Raw genomic sequence first — 18,056 nt, 5'->3', positions numbered from 1 at the left:
CGGCTATAATATGTTGCTCTACTCTATTTTTAATGGTTATGAAGACAAACATTTATAACAACCCAAGGCAAAAGGCTTAGAGGAGAGCCAAAACCTGTACAAAAAAGAAGCAAAGACCCAAAAATAACTGACGTTAAATTTTTATTTTTTTATTTTTTAAACTTTTTTTTAAGATGGTAACAAAGCTGTCAAAAAAAAATAATTTAGATCAATTGAATAGGGTAAACTTGGAAAGCAAAAGTTACCTTGTATAATGCATTAATGACATTGTTTTTAGTGTAATGAGAATGACACATGTCATGAGAAAAAAGAAAGAAGGTTAGAGAGAAGGTTGCTAGCATTCCTCAAATACAAATAGAGAGAAAGGACTTCTAATAGATTCCTATAATTTAACGTTGATAATTATAGTATTTATAGCCCCATTAAATTAGGAGAAATATTTAAATGAAATTAGGATAACACTATTTTTCTATACTCAATCAATCATGTTATGTCACATATGAAAACAGTTCTATTCCAGTTTCAGACAAGTTTTTATGCTAAATTTGAGTAGATTCGAAATTTTTGTGCTATAATAAAGGAAAGAAAAGAGGCCAAATATACAGCCCATTAGTTTCTGTTCCGTAACTCCAGAACACAAAACTCAGCGGTAACCTAGAGAATGAGTTCTCAGATTTTTCCGGTGGAGATGGGATCCTTAACGAAAAGACCGTCTTTTTCTCTTTGAGGTATTTCCTTTCCTTATTCGCACCCACACGCACACCCACACCCACATTTTCTTTTTTATATGGAAATCCTTGGTGTTACTTCTTTTCACACAATAAAATTCAAGTCTGCAGATTGTGTTGTCTTCTCTTATTCTTCTCTTGTTGGTGTCTGGCTTGTCATATTTTGTTCTTCATTGCCGTTGTTCCGCATACTTGTGATCATTAATAGCAGTATCATTGAAGACCCACATGAGGGTGGGATTTATATAACTGAGTAAAGATTTCATTTTTGCTCAACAATAGGATTTTGATGGATACATTCTTGAATGATATCCTATCTCCCACTCGACCCAGATGGAGAAAAGTGGCATATGGAGGGATGCAACCTGGGTTTGATGACAACCATACAGATGACTCTTTTCTTGAAGATATGGTTATGAATGCCAATGTTGTCAAAAGGGACATTCTGAAAGTGATGCTGGATTCTGTTTCCATCTCCCAATATCTGTGTATTGTAGCACTTGTTGGTTTGGTTTGGACCTACACCCTCAGATCAATTCTTAATGAAAATTCACTCTTGCTTCTTGATGTCACTCTTCTTGGATTGGGTTTTCTGGTTCTCCTTTTAACTAAAGAAATGCTTTCCTTCAATCTTTTCTTTCGTTACTTACTCAATATTTCCTTTTTCATCAGTGGCTTGTATGTTTTAGCTCCCATCTATCAAACACTTACAACATCCATTAGCTTGAACTCCATTTGGGCAGTAACTGTGTCACTCCTTGTGCTCCATCTCTTCCTCCATGACTATTATGGATCCACCGTAAGAGCTCCCGGGGCTCTACACAATCCGACCTTGACAAGTTGCATCTCTTTAAATGCTTCTGTTGTGGCCTCAGTTTTCATTGCTTCATGCCTTCGTTCAAGGCTTCTTGTTTTTGCTATCATGCTTTTCTCCTTGCAAGTTTTCCTTTTTGCTCCGTTGGTTACTTACTGTATTAAGAAGTATTCCTTCCGTTTGCACCTTTGGTTTTCTTTTGGTCTCATGATCGCAACCTTGGCTTTTGTTTATACTCTGCATTTGTTACTTTTTGTGATGTTGTTTGGATTGTTGATTTTTGTATCTGTGGTTTGTCCATATTGGCTTATAAGGATGCAAGAATACAAATTCGAAATCAATGGTCCTTGGGATGAGGCTAAACTTTGTTTTGATATAACTGATTGAGATTTTCGTGCCCTTTCGTGTATTTGTGGTTATCTCCCCGCTTCTCTTGTCATCCATCATATTTAGGCGTATGTTTCATCTGCATAGCAATTTGCTCTCTGCCATTTCTTTGTGGATGGATTTCATAGTATTCCATTGTCTTTGCTTTCAAGGAAGTTGGGATATGTTAGGTTGCTGTTATTTGGGAAACACAAGCCATTACCCTCATGTGATAATCATAAGCACGCCTCGTCTGTTGTTGGCGGCATGGGATAACAGAGGTGGCTATTCAACATTATCTACTAGTTCTGGAGGGATATTACAATGTCGCGAAAGTTCCAATGGTAATTTGATATAACCCCTTGTGTTCATAGTTCATGGGGTATTCAGCAACTTTGGACCATCTGTCTACTAATCTATGTGAAGATGCAAGCTGTGTGATTCAGAGAATTGAATTTGAGTTGGCTAATTCCAGCTAGATGCTAGTCTCACTTGTGTGAAAGGCTTAAGGTGGATAATTTGGGTGGAGTAGCAGAAGAGGATTTTGACAATTATTGTAGGGTGGAGGTGGAGCTGCTATGGGATAGAGTTAGATTTTGAGCTTCAGTTTCATCCGAATTTTGGGTTTTACTTTCTTTTACAATTGTAGATTGGAAAGCAGCAGTTATGTAATAGTCTATTATCAGATAAGGTTTTTTTGTGGGAAGTCTGATGCTTTTTGTTGTTTTGGATGTATATCTTTGATGTACTACTTGCCCACTGCGTTTGTACACTATCCTTATTGTTTAATAAAACTATTCTTGTTTCTCATAAATTAATAAATAAACAATCTGTGTGCTACTCATTGTGCACACACTTAATTATGTTGATATGAGTTTTGACCATAACTTGTTGATTTTCATATTTGAAATGCAGACAAACAAATTGAAATGGATGTCAGTTTTCACTATTAATTTTTTTTTCCTCTTGCATTTATCTGAGTGATGAAGATATGTGTGATGGATAAACTACTTTGTATGTTTTATCAGTGACTTAAAAAATTTGCCAACTTCTATACATTTACTTTTCTTTTTCTCTACAGAACTGTTTCTGTGAACTCATAAATCTAACTTGTCCTTTTTACACCTTCATCACCTTCCCCGAACATTTTAAAGTTTAGAGGTTGTAACACTTTTCTTCTCATCTTAACATAAATTTTTATTAATAGTTTGGTTAAGCAGTTTTTGTTACAAATTAGTGCTTTTTTTTTCCCCAGCAGGCAACCTCAAAAGTTCATTACTATAGAAATAGTTCTTGCCACAATGCTAAAGACCGGCTGATGAGACTGAAGGTGACATCTTCAAGAGCTTTGAAGGCCTCATGGTAATATTCTCCACCTAGTGATCGTGTGCTAAAACTGTATGATGTAACCTCACCATATTTTATCTGCATGGATGACATACCAACCATGTTTTTGCTATATTATTGAATTCAACTCCATTGGAACTCTGGAAACAAGCATGAAGAAGTACTTTTTCCGTGTCATCACCCATCTCATGCACCAGATATGAACTTAACTAGACTAATGATCAAAATTTCAAAAGCAAAACTAATATTAGGAAGCATGTTCCTGAGTCCTGATTAGACAGCACACCAAAGCTGGTGGTATTGTACTGCATATAATTCTTATTGGATGAAAGACACTTTGTGTAGGCTTGTCCAGTTGACATCATTAATGTACTCGTAAGAAACAAACCAGGGGCCATCAAACGTGAAAAGGAGCTTTACAGTTGTACTGTGAAGAAAAACATAAATGGTGGCTGTTTGTCTCCTATCTCTGTTTGACTATATAAATATAGATATATACATATAATTGTATACATATGATATTTTGTTTAATCAATGCATTTGACTTACAGTTATATACATGTATATGCATATGCACACAGATGGGAAGGAAGAACAATAAGATGAATTGTGTTGAAAAGGTTGGAAGTAGATCACTGGCTGCGACCATATGGAATGATCTAAGTGTAGCTATATTCTGTGACCTGTGTATTAAGGAGGTGGAGGCTGGACATCCTCCTGACACTCACTTTAGCAAAGTTGGATGGAAAAATTTGGTTGCACACTTAAGTAAGGAGACAGGAAAAGACTATGATAAACCACAACTGAAAAATAAGTGGGATTCACTTAAAGCTGAATGGAAAATGTGGAAAGAACTAATTGGAAAGGAAACTGGTTTAGGATGGAACCCCACGAAGAATACCATCGATGCATCTGATGAATGGTGGCATAGTAGAGTTCAGGTGTGTAAACTTCTTTTTAGTTTTTAAAGTAGTCTTTAATTATATCATCATGAATCTTTTCTAATAGTCGTATCTCTCTCTAAAATGTAGGTAGATTCTAATTATGCAAAATTTCGAAACAAAGGCATTAAACCTGAGATGGAGGAGAAGCTAGATAGGATGTTCTTGAAGACCAGAACCACCAGGGAACATGCTAAGGCACCCTTGTTTGGTGTTCCATCTGAAAGTGAGGAAGCATCCAAAGATGATGCCGTTAAACTCAAAGGTAGGGGTGATTCTGAACAGTTCATCCCAATTCTGACCACTCAAGCTACAAAAAGGTCATCAGGGAGGGGGAAAAGGAGAACAGTTCAAGAACCTGACACTCAAGTTAGGAAAGAAAAGAAAGGCAAAAGAGTTGCTATAGGTGGGCAGAAGGTTGGAGGCACTGTGAAATTGTCAGAAAAGATTGATCACCTTCTTGAGTCAGTTGACAGTAGTAGTTCTGTAACTTTTAAATTGGAGGAAGGTGTACATGGCAGTAGCATTCCTGAAGTGATGCAAGCAGTTCAATCTTTACCTGGAGCAGAACCCGGGAGCAAATTGTGGTTGTTTGCAACTCGGTTATTTTTATCTGAAGACAAGAGAGAGATGTTCACTTACATGAAAGATCCTGACATTAAGCTTCAATGGCTTAATTATGAATTCGCTGAAAAATAACTGGGATGCACTTATAGTATGAACATTGTTGTATTATGTTGTTGATATTATGGATTAAACTAGTGACTGTTGTTTTGATATCATATGTATTTGTTTTGCTGTTGGTGTTAATTCTTATAATTCATGTTCGGATGACTGCGCTGCATTTGTTTGACATGTTAGAATTTCATTGTTTTGCATCTGTGGAGCGATGATGAAAAATGGCTATAAATTGCAGATTTATTTATAAATGTGGAAATTCCATAAGACGACAAGTTTAACCAAGCTTTATGTGTTTGTGCTCGCACTAAGCTTCTATCATAATATGTATTGAATTACTTGCAGCGCAATTATGAGTTGAGGGTTGAAGGAGAATTGTTATTAAAATGGAATGTTCTTGTACATTATATTAGATTCAATAATCAAATATATCTGTGTTTGGTAAGGAAATATCATATATATACTACTTACTCAGAGCTTCAGTCGAGGATCTCTCAAATTTTACCACATATGGCAACCCTTACCCGTTGCCATCCAAACTAGTAAAGTCTGCTTGGGCCAAAATTACACCTCAATCTTTTGGATTAATCCAAACTATTCCCCCATGTCAAGGCGTAAATGTTTCTTCCCATTCAAGCCTTTTCATCGCAACTATCTCACATCTGTTTGCTAGAAAATCCTTTTACTACAGAAAATCTGAGGACATAACTGCTCGACTATAAGACTCTGATGGACAAACGTATGAAATACTGTTTTTCTCTTAGGATCTAGAATGCATGGGTAAATACTCTTAACTACTTGGATTACAAGTCCCTTACGGTTAATAATGTATAACTTATTATACTCATGCCCGTATAAGGGATAAAAAAAACCCAAGAAACCCATTTGAGTTCCATTTCACGGCAAAGCTCTCTACTTTCTCCTTCCCCACCCCTTTACCCATCCCACCTACAGGCTACAGACGAGCCAATTCATCTTTGGCACACGATAAAAGAGAGAACACACTATTTTCTACATAAAAAAGATTAAAGGGTAAAGCATAAAGCTCAGATGAATAACTGATATTTTGATTAATTTTCTTTGGTGGAAGACGAAAAAACGCAAGCGTCACAGGCAAGGAAAATTGACCAAGAGTTCAAGGGTTCAACCAAAGCTGGGTCGTCCAACCAACGAACCAATCTGAACTGCAATAAATATGACCCAAACCAAATAAAACCATACTTTCACTTCCCAATCACCAGTCTCTGCTTTCTACAACAAAGAAATGGCTTAGAACCCATTGCTTGTCTTAGCCAATTTCTCAACTTCCACATTCCATACCTTACTATCTTTCGGGTTGTGAAAGTCGACTGCACGCTCAGATTGACAACAGTAAAGAAATTGAAAGAAAACTGAAACGGGTTTGTACGGATTTATATTAAAACGGCATAATGGGCTACAGAAATTTACGTACGTGAGAAAAATTTGTAATACAAAGATGCATAGGAATTTCAGTCCATAGGGAACACTGCCAGGCTTTGAGATATAGGCCAAGAATTTCTATTATAAGTTTCGGCGTAAATAATTCTACACAAATCTCTTGTAAAAACAGATTCATTCATCATCTCTAATCAAAATAAACCCAGAAGTGTATGTCAGATTTTGTAAATCAGTGACCAACCATTTCAGGCTTTCAAATTTTAACATTGACGTCCATTAAAAGGAATAATCCTTCAAATCCGCCTTATGGTCATCAATTTCCATGTCAGCCGCACACTCATCTTCAGTAAGGGGAGGAAGTTGTCTGGTTTTGCGCTTCAAGTTATGCTTGTGCCACTCACTCTTGAAATGATCCCTGTACTGCTTGGAATCACCCACAAACGCATTGCATGTGTTGCATTTGTTCTGCTTTCCCTCCGATGCAACAGTTCCTTTCCCCGTAGAAATGCACTGTTTTTGCATTTCATTGCTCAGTTTTAGCATAGGATCAGCCAACTCCTTTTTCAATAAGTCAGAATCAGTAGATTCTTTTTTCTTTGATAAGTCAAAATCAGAGGACTCATTGAGCGAGCGCAATGGTTCATCCTCGTGATCATCGTATTGATCAATAACAGTGTCACCCTCAGCATGCACAGAGAGTGCAAGAACTTCATATCTCCCATGCAACTTCATCATCAATCCCTCGCAGTCACGATAAAAACCAGGATCCAATTCACAAATCTGCACAAAATAAAATACAAGATGAACAGACGATAAGAGTTCATGATTACTCCCACAATGGAAGAGTATTGCACAAGCAATTGTATATGCGTGACTCGGTAAGTAGCATGCTTAAAGTACACCAGTCTCTATTGCACTTTAAGAAATTAATTTGCAAAAGACAAATAAATTATCTAGACTTACAATAGATATCTGACTTCCAGTTTGATCTTTCGAAACTATTGTAGCATTCCAGGCAGTCAGCTTCTCAGAAAGGGATGAAAATTCTTGTTCAGGTACTATGAGTCGCAATCTCATTGGAGACCGTTTTATCGGGAAGTGCTTCTGAAGCTCATGAATAACTTCCAGAGCCTGCATAAGAAATGGTATTATAGATATTCAACAGATGGTAACACCATGTGCCATATTACCTAAATCAGAAACGTTGCACCTCACACAAATAGAGAGATATATGTCCTACATTTGTACAGATATTCCAGAGACAGAAACACCACGTGCAAGCACGCATGTGCACACATACCAAGTCTACATATTATACACATATTTCACAGAACAGCAACACCATGCACATGCACACATACACACATACACATAAAAACAGATGAATGCTTATATTTCACAGACAATAATACCCTGCAACATAATTTTCATACCGGCAGACTCATTTAGAATGCACCAATCCTTTTCTTTTCCCTGGTACTTGTGGTATTTAAGGTAATACAGTAATTATCAATAAAAGTGGCTGAATTCACATCTATCAGGCATTTATTAAACTCCATACAACTATATATTCTTATGTAAGATGCAACGAAAGAAAATTCAGACACCTGCTTCTTCGAACCTCGATGTGGATCTACAGCAAAGTGAATTTCATGCATTAGACTCTCAATCAAGCTAATAGTGTAAGGGCGTCGAGTTTCGGGATTATAGGTTTTCTGCATAACAATGGTGGCAATGTCTCGAAACTGACTGGACAACTGAGATTCCCTCTCTTTCCCAGCCACTTGAAGCTCTCCTTTGTCCAAAATCTACAACAACAAAGCTTACAGGTCAGCCATACATTTACAAAGCTAATTGACCAGATAAATAACATAAACAAATTTATTTCACTGACCTCCAAACAAATCTTGGTCTGATCATCTGAATCAAATGCAGCTTTCAAATCTTTTGTCTTGGCAAGAATACCTTTCGAGACATTCATGTAAACGGTATGTGATTGTAGCACTTCATCCAAATCTTTCTCTCTGTCCCAAATATATAACATAACCACTTTCTTAAATTATTTATATTAGAACATATTAATGCCTCCAATGATACTAAATTAAATTCCAAATGTTCTTTAAAAAAAAAAATTAAATAACTAACGAGAACACATTACACAAGTTTCCTTTATATCCACAAATATCAATTGACAACAGAAGTCTGCCCAACATTTTGCTTCTCCAGTTAGACTTATATATATAAATCAACACACATTAATAAATTTACTTGTATAGAATATGTTACAGACTGTATGATAAACACCTGAAAACTAGTTTATAAATATTTCTCAATAAAAATGGTGTATGCATATTATTCTAATTCTTCTAGGAAAATATGCTGAGGGAGCAAAGCACTTCTTGCAAATCCTTCTTTAGCAATAATTTGGCATTTAAATTAAACAAATTTTAGAGGTTGAGAAAGAGAGCTTACACGCCAGACCGCCATGAGAGGACCTTGTTCTTGTAACAAGCGATTTCGAAGCGAGTGCCGCGCTTTTTCAGACGCACCACCGCCACGTTCGTTAGCCTCTTCTGCCCCACGGGCTGCACCAATGATCTAGACATCTCTCTCTCTCTCTCTCTCTCTCTCTCTTGCTTTTTCGCTTGCTTGTCCTGCTGCTATGTGTGAATTGTAGAATCGATTAATTGTACATTCCAGAGCCTTCTTTTAAGTGTAGGGCGGTTTGGCTGACCAAACTAACTTGTCATAGGCCTTTATACTGACGATGGATAAGGATATCCTTATCGTGGATAGGACTACAACCCTCGCAAATTTCAAGCCCAGCCCAACTCAACAATTGGGTCGTCGGGTCTAATCTCGGATTGACCCAGAAAAATACAAGGGTTTATACTCTCTCTCTCTCTCTCTCTCTCTCTCTCTCTCTCCCTCTCTCTCCGTGCTCTCGGGGTTGATTGGTTAAGCTTCACAGAAGCCATGCCTTCTTCCCTCAATAAATGCGAAGCTTTAGTTTCTGAGGAAGAAGTTAGCTCCAGCAGCAACAAAAATGATAGCAAGCGCTCCACTTTCTTCGATGTTTATGGCCCTCAAGTACTCTCTCTCTTCAATTTTATTTTACTTTTCTTCTTTGTTTGGCCATGAATTGGTTTTGGGATTAATAATAATTGCTGATCGTTATATTGCATTTGAATATTGAAATTTTTTATATAAACAAAATAGTAAATATAGAGGTTGGCATATATTCTTGTATCTAAAAGAGGTGTGTTTATAGCTATGCATTCGATTGTTGTGGTGTTAGTGTTATGCATATATGTAGTAAACTTTAGTTTATACCAGTAATGCTTTTGTGCCTGCCTTATAGTTGCTCTGTCTGGTGGCTTTTGATAAAGAATGAACTCTAGTGCATTACTTATAATTTTTCCCCCCTTTTCAGAGTAAAGCAGAGGTGGTTTTTAAGACGCCAGAAGCCAACTCAACTCTGAACTTGCAAGTGGGTATTCTCAATCACCCAATTTTTTTGAAATATTGTTCATTTTCTGTGAATTGGTTGGAAAAGTTTTGATTTGAGTTTGGCCATTTATTAATTAAGAAAAAAAGTCAGCCCAGTTTGTGTTGTGGTGCAGGAGGTTCAAGAACTAGTGACATGGGTGCTTGGTGAAGGATTCATGCCGTCATGGGTTTTTATTAAGGTAAAGGATGCTCTCATTCCTTATCGTCTATTTTGATAATTCCAGTGTATGAATGGTTACAGACCAATGAACCATAATGAGCAATATTACCAAAAATAGCTGGAAGAGTCGTTAATATTCCTACCAACATGGTTATATCCATGGATAAGTTGTAGAGAGTTTGACCATAGATAATGTTAACACATCCCATTAAATAGGTGAAAGACTCATTAAACTGTGAAATGTTACCCTGTTCTATATATTTCTCAATCTGTTTGGATTTGGTGCATAATTTACAGACATGCAGTGGAAAGAAACATGAATCCTTAGAGTTATTTATACTGTAACCTTGCATTTTGCAGAACAAACCGCTCATTCCCAAAGTGGTTATGCTTTATGTCCCAGGCCTGGATGCAGCTTTGTACTTATCACAGCACCGACTACTTAAGAGTCTCAAAGAATTTTGTGGCAAGCCAAGGCCAGTTTTAGCTCTCAGGTTGGTGATGAATATGATTTTTTTCCTCCGCCTTACGAGGTCATTGTTGTGTATTTTCCTGTGCTTGCACTTTTTATGGCTTTATTCTTCTTTTTTTTTCCTATGCTAGCTGTATGTCAGATGGAATGCAGACGATTGATGCCCTCCTAACATGCAAAGTGAAAAGAAAGAGGGAAGAAAATAGTACAGCTACAGAGAAATCTAACCTGGCATCTCAACAAGGTATGTGACATTGATCATACCAAACTTCTTGCCCTAATCTTAATTTGCTAATTTGCTTGAAAAAATTGGTAATTGTACGGAGTTCAAGGATAATTTACTTGGAGGAATGCTATTCCAACTTGTCTGAGTAGAAAAGCAAGCCACAAGCACCCTGAATCTCTGCATATTTATATAGGTCTCTGGTGTTTCAGTAATATGCATGCACTGAAAAGAACACTGCTCAGATGGCTGTCTACTTATTGCAGCGCTCTAGTTGCTTTTTTAAAACTAATCCATTCCAGTTTGGCTAGAAGTCCTCTCTTTGGTAATATTGTTCATTATAGTTTCATGTACACTGTTCTGAATTAACGCGTCCCTTGTTGGGAGTGTATTAATGTTATGTAAGAGGAGAAAAATTTCTCATGTGAGGAGGAAATCTTGGATTGGAACTATTAGGACAGAGCCTACAGGGTTGTGATTAAAAATGAGAAACCAAATGCAGCATGTCATATGGATGAAGCTAATTTCGCATAGCCAACTTTGCTTGCTTCCAGAAGTTGAAAAAAAGTTTTTGTTGTTTTCTTCACACCGTCAAGTATTTACTCTCATTGTAGTATTCCCAAGTATTTGCATGCACAAAGCATGAACAAAAACGCAATGCCATCTGGAAAGAGTAGTTTCTGCTTCATGTAGATAGCTAATGATTCCTAACATTGAAGTGTAACATCAAAATTATTACACTGTAATATTGGAGTGCACCATAAAAATCTTTGGATTTCCCTTTTGAACTTCATGCATTGTTTCATCAGTGTGAATAGAGTCCAGATATCTTGGAGATCTCTTTTGTATGTGTTACTTAGCCATCCGGAAAGAGTAGTTTCTGAATCATATGGGCAGCTAATGATTCCTAAGATTGGAATGTCTCATCAAAGATATTACAATAAAATATTGGATTTCACCATAAAAGTCCTTGCATATGGAAGTCTAGAAAAGCTTTCGCTTTTGAAATTCATGCATTGATGTTAGTATGAATAGAATCCAAATATCTTGTCAGTTTTCTCTTATCTTTGAGATATCTTTTGGATTGGTTATTTAGTCATACAGTTTTTGCATTTCTTAAGTTGGTTCAGGTTTTTATCATTTGATGCGAGCTGCATAATGGAAGTTATGATATTTTTATCTTTTTACTTAAAATAAGTAATTTCCTTACTGAAGTTATGCAAGGAAATTTAAAAGGTCCTGTACTTGAACCATTGTTGGTCTTATTCCCTTGACCTATGCATTTTTATTTTTCTTGCACTTTACTAAGATATATTTAACCTTGCTTGAGGTTTCGTCCTTCATGCCTTAAATTAACTTTTACTATTAGCTGTTTGTGACTGGAAATGAATGAAGGTTTTGTTCCTTTATAACAAGTATGTCCCTTCTGAAAATTATTTTGCCACTCCTTGCGAATTGTCTTAACATTCTTTTTTGGTTGTCTATACATGTCATTCTGGTACAGATGATCCATCCTCTGTGGACCTTATGAAAGAGCTACCTTTCCCTATTACATTTTATACTCTTACAACAAAACAACTTGAAGACAATGGATATTGCTTCAATCAGCCAGGTAACAAGACATGTGCTGTTTTAGTTATTATTTAAACATTTCTCTTTGAGTTAATTTGTGGGTAGTTTCTTAAACTCTTATATTGTTTCAATACAGGTTTTCTTTCTACTCTTCCAGCCCCTTCAGGATCATCTCATTATGAAATGTTGGCACTTGATTGCGAGATGGTAAATCCTTGAATGTCAATTTTGTGAAGATAGGAATATATTTAAATTATTTCCATAAAGTACTAGATAACTGTTAGCCTGTGGAAAGTTCCTTGTTGGGCACATTCTTCCTTTCAATTTTTTTTTTGTACTTGTTAGCTGAATCCTAAATGGGGGGTTTATCCACCAGTGACTTCATGTCTGAGCCAGTAGCTGCTGATTAAAATGTTTAAGAGCTGTTTGTTGGTGATCTTGAGCTCAACTACTTTGGGGTTGGGGTGGTTATGTTTGATAGGTATATTTTTTGGAGGTAGTGCAGGGTGCTTCTAGGCTTTTCTTTTCCCTTCACCTTGGGACAGTTTCGTGGTGGGAGGGATGATGTTGGTTTTGGCTGACACAAGGTGGCTTGGTGTCTTGTTCAGAAAAGAGAAAGGACAACATGGGAAAAGGAATGACAAGTATAAGACTTGGTTATCGATAAGAGGTCACATACTGACATTTGAGCTTGAAGTTCTAAAACTAGATCACTACCTTCTGAAAGTTGTTTATTGAATGCACATGCTTCTACTTTTCTTAAAATCATACATGCTAATTTTTTTTTTTTTTTTTTGGTTGTTAGCGCTTTAGCTGTTAATCTTGTCTTCCTGTATATGACGTGTTCAGATTGTGGAAATTTATTATTTATTATTTTCTCATAAAGTATTGGTGTACTCATGTCATCCTGGTTGATCCATTTTGTTTTGTTAGTGTGTCACAAGTGAGGGTTTGGAGCTAACAAGAGCAACATTGGTGACTATCAAAGGAAAGGCAAGTTCTGAATATTTTGTTTCCTAATTCTGCAAAAGTATCTGGGTTTAAATGTGGGTTGGATGCAAGAATTTCATACATTTTTTTTATAAATTTATTTAATCTAGAAGTTAGATTTTAATGTGACTTTGCAATTGTTGAGTGGTCTCATTTAAATTGGAATGTTTCAACACTTGTAAATTCAGTTGAAATCTTGCTCGTGTCTCTTCAACTTTGGCCTGTGTCTCATTTTAGTCCCTAAAATCTGAATGTCACTGCTTAAACCCGTAAATCAATAATCCTTCATCGAGTTGGTCCAAATCTCAACTTTTGTTAGTTTTTCAATAAGTGATTGTGTGAGTAGCACGTGGTCACTTAGTTAAGGCAAATTAGTCATTTCCTTTCTTTCCCTATGTGTGCCACGCCAGCGCATTTACAGAATTTTAACGGAAATGAACAGAAAGGACCTGTGGAAAACATGAAGACGTCATTGATCAATTTTAAACACGAAGACGTCAGGGGCCATTTATGATAAAAGCCCTCTTAATAGTATTGCGGAAGTTCTGTTTAGGCTTTTTGGAATTCCTCATATAAAATTATTTCAAGTTCTTGCTTGCCAAGATTTTTTGAAATTTTGACTAGTATTTATGATTCTGAATGCTTTGAAACTCTTAATGTACTCTAGAGTGTTAAAATTTATTCTATGTAGTTTCATTCTTATGGTTTTGTTACCACAGCTAATAACTTGTTTTCTCAATGTTTGAACTTTCCCTTTGATGAATCTCAGGTTGTGCTAGATAAATTGGTTAAACCAACAAATACTATCGTAGACTATAACACCAGGTATGTTTTATTGCTTTTGTTATTCCTTTAATGTATTTGCTCTAGTCTTTAAACAGTTATGGCTGCTGATATTGCTTGGAAATAATTACACTCGATAGGAATTGAGAGAGGTAAGGAATCCAGACATTTTGTTGTCTCACAGTGCTGGAGTAATGAGTAGATAAAAGAAGAGGAAGTAACTTCTCTGGGAAAAAAAAAACAATTAGACAGAATGAGCTAAACGTTTATGATCTTTATGTATGACTCAACCAAACTTGGGCGTTGATAGTTTTCTATTCACCATGAAAAATAAAAATACTATAGGAAACATGTAAAGCTTTAATCAAACCATCAGTTTTTCATTTTTATTATTTTATTTCTGGGTATGGGTGATTTTTAATGTTGATGCACTTTTGGATAAACATGAGCCCTATAATTTGATTGCAGGTCTAATATTTGATTTACTGCTTAGTGAATGACAACTGACTTTCTATGCAGGTTCAGTGGAATCACAAGTGAGATGTTAGATGGCGTGACTACAAGTCTTAAAGATATTCAGGTTCATTCTTGGGTCTTGCTCTCCATTTTGTACATACGTATATATTGTATTGGTGCTTACTGGTTTTCCATGGTAATGACTTATGAGATGTTACTTCACTTATTAATTTTATCATATCATGTTAAGACACCATTTCATTCTGATTTATAACATTCCTTTTCTATGCTCAGGACGAATTTCTAAAGCTGGTTTACAAAGAGACCATCCTAGTGGGGCATTCCTTGGAGAATGACTTGTTAGCATTAAAAATCTCTCACAATCTAGTGATTGATACAGCAGTGTTGTACAGGTACTCCCGTGGTGGATCTTACAAATCTAAACTTCGGGATCTTGCCCGGAAATTTCTTTCTAAAGAGATACAGCAGTCAGGGGATGGCCATGACAGTATTGAAGATGCAAGAGCTGCTATGGAATTGGCACTTCTAAAGATTAGACATGGTAAGTGGCTATCTTTTGCATTTAAATCGTACCATTAGTGGAATTTAAGGGCATTGGTGGAAATAAAAAAGGGTGTGTAGTTTGTAAATTCACGAACAGGAAGATATGTAGCCTGCCAAAGAGTTTAAATCTTGCAAAACAATTTTCTCTTACACCCTTTTTTCTGTATCACAATGCAATGTGTACATATCAACTGCACTACTTTTCTTAATGTATATGAATTTTGATTTGACTTAGATTGAACCTCCCTATGGTCAGCACATACATTTATGTAGCTGAGATAATTATCATGTGCCTTTGAATCCTTCAATGTCTGTTAATGTTGAAATTTAGTTTTGATCTTATATGCATGCTCCCTTTCTTGGATTAGGACCCGACTTTGGCACAAGACCATCACTGATACGGAAAAGACTCCTAACTGTTTTGAGTGAGAGTGGAAAGACCTCCTCTATCATTGATGATGTTTCTATTGTGAGGCGATATGCTTCTGAATTATCCCATGCAGTTCCTGTGTCCTCTGATGATGAAGCTTTTTCCAAAGCTCAAAAGGAGGTAAATTGAAATGGCTGTGCCCCCGTACTTTTCTCGTATTTATTATTTGTCTTGGCTACATCTTTTTACATGCTTGTCTTCATCTACTGTTGATTGTAGGCAAGGAATGATAGAGTGCATTTTATCTGGACTCAGTTTTCTGAATTGAATGCTTATTTCAAGAAACAAGCAGAGGATCCGGAGAAGTTAAATGGAAAACTTGCAGAGATGATATCCTTGCTTACATGTGATAAGAATTCGGGAAATAAAAAAGGTATTAAATGCAACTTGGCATCTGAACTCAAAGAAATTCTAAAGCGAGTGGATACTAGAATACGTACCCTCTATGCTGCATTACCCACTAATGCCATGATTATTGTCTGCACTGGTCATGGAGACATAGCAACTGTCTATAGGTATGTTCTACATTGCACCTTGATCATTACGATGTTGTCTTTTGTTTGCCCCTTGAAAATATTTTTAAAGAGCAATATATGAGTAATTGATTCTGCATGTTGGGGAAATTTGCCTATCCCGAGAGTCAGATTGTTGGTGATCCCTTAGTGGAAATACATTTGGTGTTATTTAAATGGCAATCAGCGTAGTATTCTATTGTTGCCCCAGCTTAACAGATTTGTTATATGAAACATTGGTCTAAGCAGTAATTTTGAATGTTGATTCAACTACTAGTAGGCTAGAAGGAAGATTATTGGCTTAACACTGGAGATGGCATGGGGGCTGTGAAATACCAGTCCATTGTTACTGAAGTTGATTCCATTGATGAAGATACCCTTTTCCTTAGCATGCATTTCTTAGTACCACCATGTGACCCATAAAATACATTAAGACCATAAACCAGATGCATGCTTTTGAAATAATAGCTTTTCTAAAATCGTCAAATTTCAGAAATATTGTTTAAGAAGAAGAAATTAAGATATGTGATGGTTAGAATATTCCAAAGTTTCATGGTGATCAAACAGGTTATTTTTATGAGCAAAAAATGTTATGTCAACCAACAATAAAGTTTTTAACAAAGTATGCGAAGACAAAATAATGTGAAACTAATGTGCAAGCTCAGTAACTTTTAGTGTGCATGATAGTCTGCTCTTGAAGTTTGTTATGAGAAAGAAGATTAAGTGTTTAAATTTCTGAAACTCAAATACCCTTAAACCTCAAGGGAGGAATACTTAATTAGACATGGGGTTGAGTTTGATTGCGATGTGTGACTTTTTGCTGCACAATACACAAGTTCTTAGTGTCAAGATCAAGAACAGAGCAAACTCTTGGAATAGTGTAGTCACCTCTGGTGATAGAATTTTGTGAACATTGTGCACAATATTATTTCTTGCAAGTAATGGTAGCATTCAAAAGTGTAGCTTGATGAGTTCAATCCTTACTTCTAGTGTATGTCCCAAAAGAGATGCAGCTCAAGGATAGAATTTTCTTCGACTGGTGAATCTTGTTTCATTGAAATCTAAGGCTTTGATATCAACTATTTGGTTGACATCTTATAAAATAATACAAATTTATTTGGATTGTTGCATGTCAAGTTGCTTAATTGAAGTTGATTCGTGTCTGACCCTGTTAACTCTTGTGCATGGGTGAAGATTAAGGAAATTGCTTTTGGATCGTAGTGAAACCACAATGTGCCGCGAGAGCATTGTAAAGGTATTGGAAGAGCTCCAAGCCCAAGCTGAGGTAGCATTGTGTTTTGTTGGTGTGAAGAGTTGAGTAGAGATATCAAAGAGTTGTAGGAGTGACTTCCAGAGAGAATTAGGTGAGGAGATATTATGGACAAAAATGAGCATTCCGGCGGCTTTTTCTACTCATGATCAGTGTTCACAAGAGCGAGACGGTTCCATATCTTACAAGGTTCAAGCAGCTTCTTGTCCGAATGATTTTTTTAGGAGGCTTGGACAACTACTAAAATCCCTATGGAATATCAGAAGTCGGAAAAGGTATGAAGGAAAATCTGGAATGAGAACAGGTTCTCTTAAAAGAGGGGCTGAGAAAGTGCTGGAAAAGTTGAAGAGGTAGTTTATTCCCATACTTACCAGAGGAAGTCCTAATTGTATTTTCTGATCTTGTAATTTATGTATAATATTATTTTTCACAATTTTGATGATGTTCAATCATATTCAGAATTAATCGTCACCTTTTTCTTGGTGGCTGGGAGGAATGTGATAGAAATTATCATTGTAGCGGCTGGTATTTCGGTTATATAAAAGTAAAAATATGATTGATATTTTACTCTTCTTAGGTAGCATTTGTATTGTGCAAAGATATTTTTTTTTTCTTCTGTTTTTTTATACAAACAATAGTCTAAACTATTCTAAATTCATCAAATTTAAGGGATTTGAACTTGAGTGCAAGGGATTGGGCTTACTGCTCTGACTAACTGATTTAATTCACGTTTGCGTACAAATGGTTTTATAAACCCTTATACTTCGGGAATGCAAAACTCCAATTTTTTCGGTTTTGGAAAAGGAATTATTAATTTACCC

At 36.2% G+C, this 18,056-nt stretch overlaps 3 protein-coding genes across 16 annotated transcripts; 2 read left to right on the top strand and 1 right to left on the bottom strand.

Annotated features, from left to right (window-relative positions):
* The first annotated feature begins 535 nt into the window (after nt 1-535).
* LOC117637955 (phosphatidylinositol N-acetylglucosaminyltransferase subunit C-like) lies at nt 536-4,992 on the top strand. Of its 11 annotated transcripts, none has more exons than XM_034373020.1 (5): nt 556-728; nt 2,990-3,069; nt 3,164-3,270; nt 3,837-4,196; nt 4,287-4,992. In XM_034373020.1, the coding sequence occupies exons 3-5, from the start codon at nt 3,268-3,270 to the stop codon at nt 4,893-4,895; spliced, it is 972 nt and encodes a 323-aa protein (XP_034228911.1). In that variant the 5' UTR covers nt 556-728; nt 2,990-3,069; nt 3,164-3,267; the 3' UTR covers nt 4,896-4,992. The 11 variants fall into 11 exon arrangements, with proteins under 11 accessions (XP_034228912.1, XP_034228902.1, XP_034228901.1 ...); XM_034373017.1 differs by having other exon boundaries at nt 557-728; nt 3,167-3,270; XM_034373011.1 differs by lacking the exon at nt 2,990-3,069 and having other exon boundaries at nt 555-728; nt 3,167-3,238; nt 3,807-4,196.
* Nucleotides 4,993-6,324: 1,332 nt separating this feature from the next.
* LOC117638725 (ribosome maturation protein SBDS) lies at nt 6,325-8,980 on the bottom strand. Its single transcript, XM_034373823.1, has 5 exons — nt 8,766-8,980; nt 8,188-8,317; nt 7,901-8,101; nt 7,257-7,424; nt 6,325-7,073 (listed from the first exon to the last, which is right to left on the bottom strand). Exons 1-5 carry the CDS (start codon nt 8,897-8,899, stop codon nt 6,570-6,572), a joined length of 1,137 nt encoding a protein of 378 aa, XP_034229714.1. The 5' UTR covers nt 8,900-8,980; the 3' UTR covers nt 6,325-6,569.
* A 53-nt stretch (nt 8,981-9,033) lies between these two features.
* LOC117638723 (small RNA degrading nuclease 5) lies at nt 9,034-17,815 on the top strand. Of its 4 annotated transcripts, none has more exons than XM_034373817.1 (14): nt 9,034-9,383; nt 9,727-9,783; nt 9,917-9,982; nt 10,324-10,457; nt 10,567-10,679; nt 12,163-12,270; nt 12,367-12,437; nt 13,164-13,223; nt 13,990-14,045; nt 14,523-14,583; nt 14,754-15,021; nt 15,392-15,573; nt 15,673-15,968; nt 17,160-17,815. In XM_034373817.1, the coding sequence occupies exons 1-14, from the start codon at nt 9,270-9,272 to the stop codon at nt 17,281-17,283; spliced, it is 1,710 nt and encodes a 569-aa protein (XP_034229708.1). In that variant the 5' UTR covers nt 9,034-9,269; the 3' UTR covers nt 17,284-17,815. The 4 variants fall into 4 exon arrangements, with proteins under 4 accessions (XP_034229708.1, XP_034229709.1, XP_034229707.1 ...); XM_034373818.1 differs by having other exon boundaries at nt 9,208-9,383; nt 14,523-14,655; nt 15,673-15,826; nt 17,160-17,270; XM_034373816.1 differs by having other exon boundaries at nt 9,209-9,383; nt 14,523-14,655.
* Nucleotides 17,816-18,056: the final 241 nt, after the last annotated feature.

This window comes from Prunus dulcis, chromosome 8 (assembly GCF_902201215.1).
Source record: "Prunus dulcis chromosome 8, ALMONDv2, whole genome shotgun sequence".
Classification (NCBI taxonomy): domain Eukaryota; kingdom Viridiplantae; phylum Streptophyta; class Magnoliopsida; order Rosales; family Rosaceae; genus Prunus; species Prunus dulcis.
Note: the sequence above shows the minus strand (reverse complement) of the source record. Positions and strands in the feature narration are given on the sequence as shown.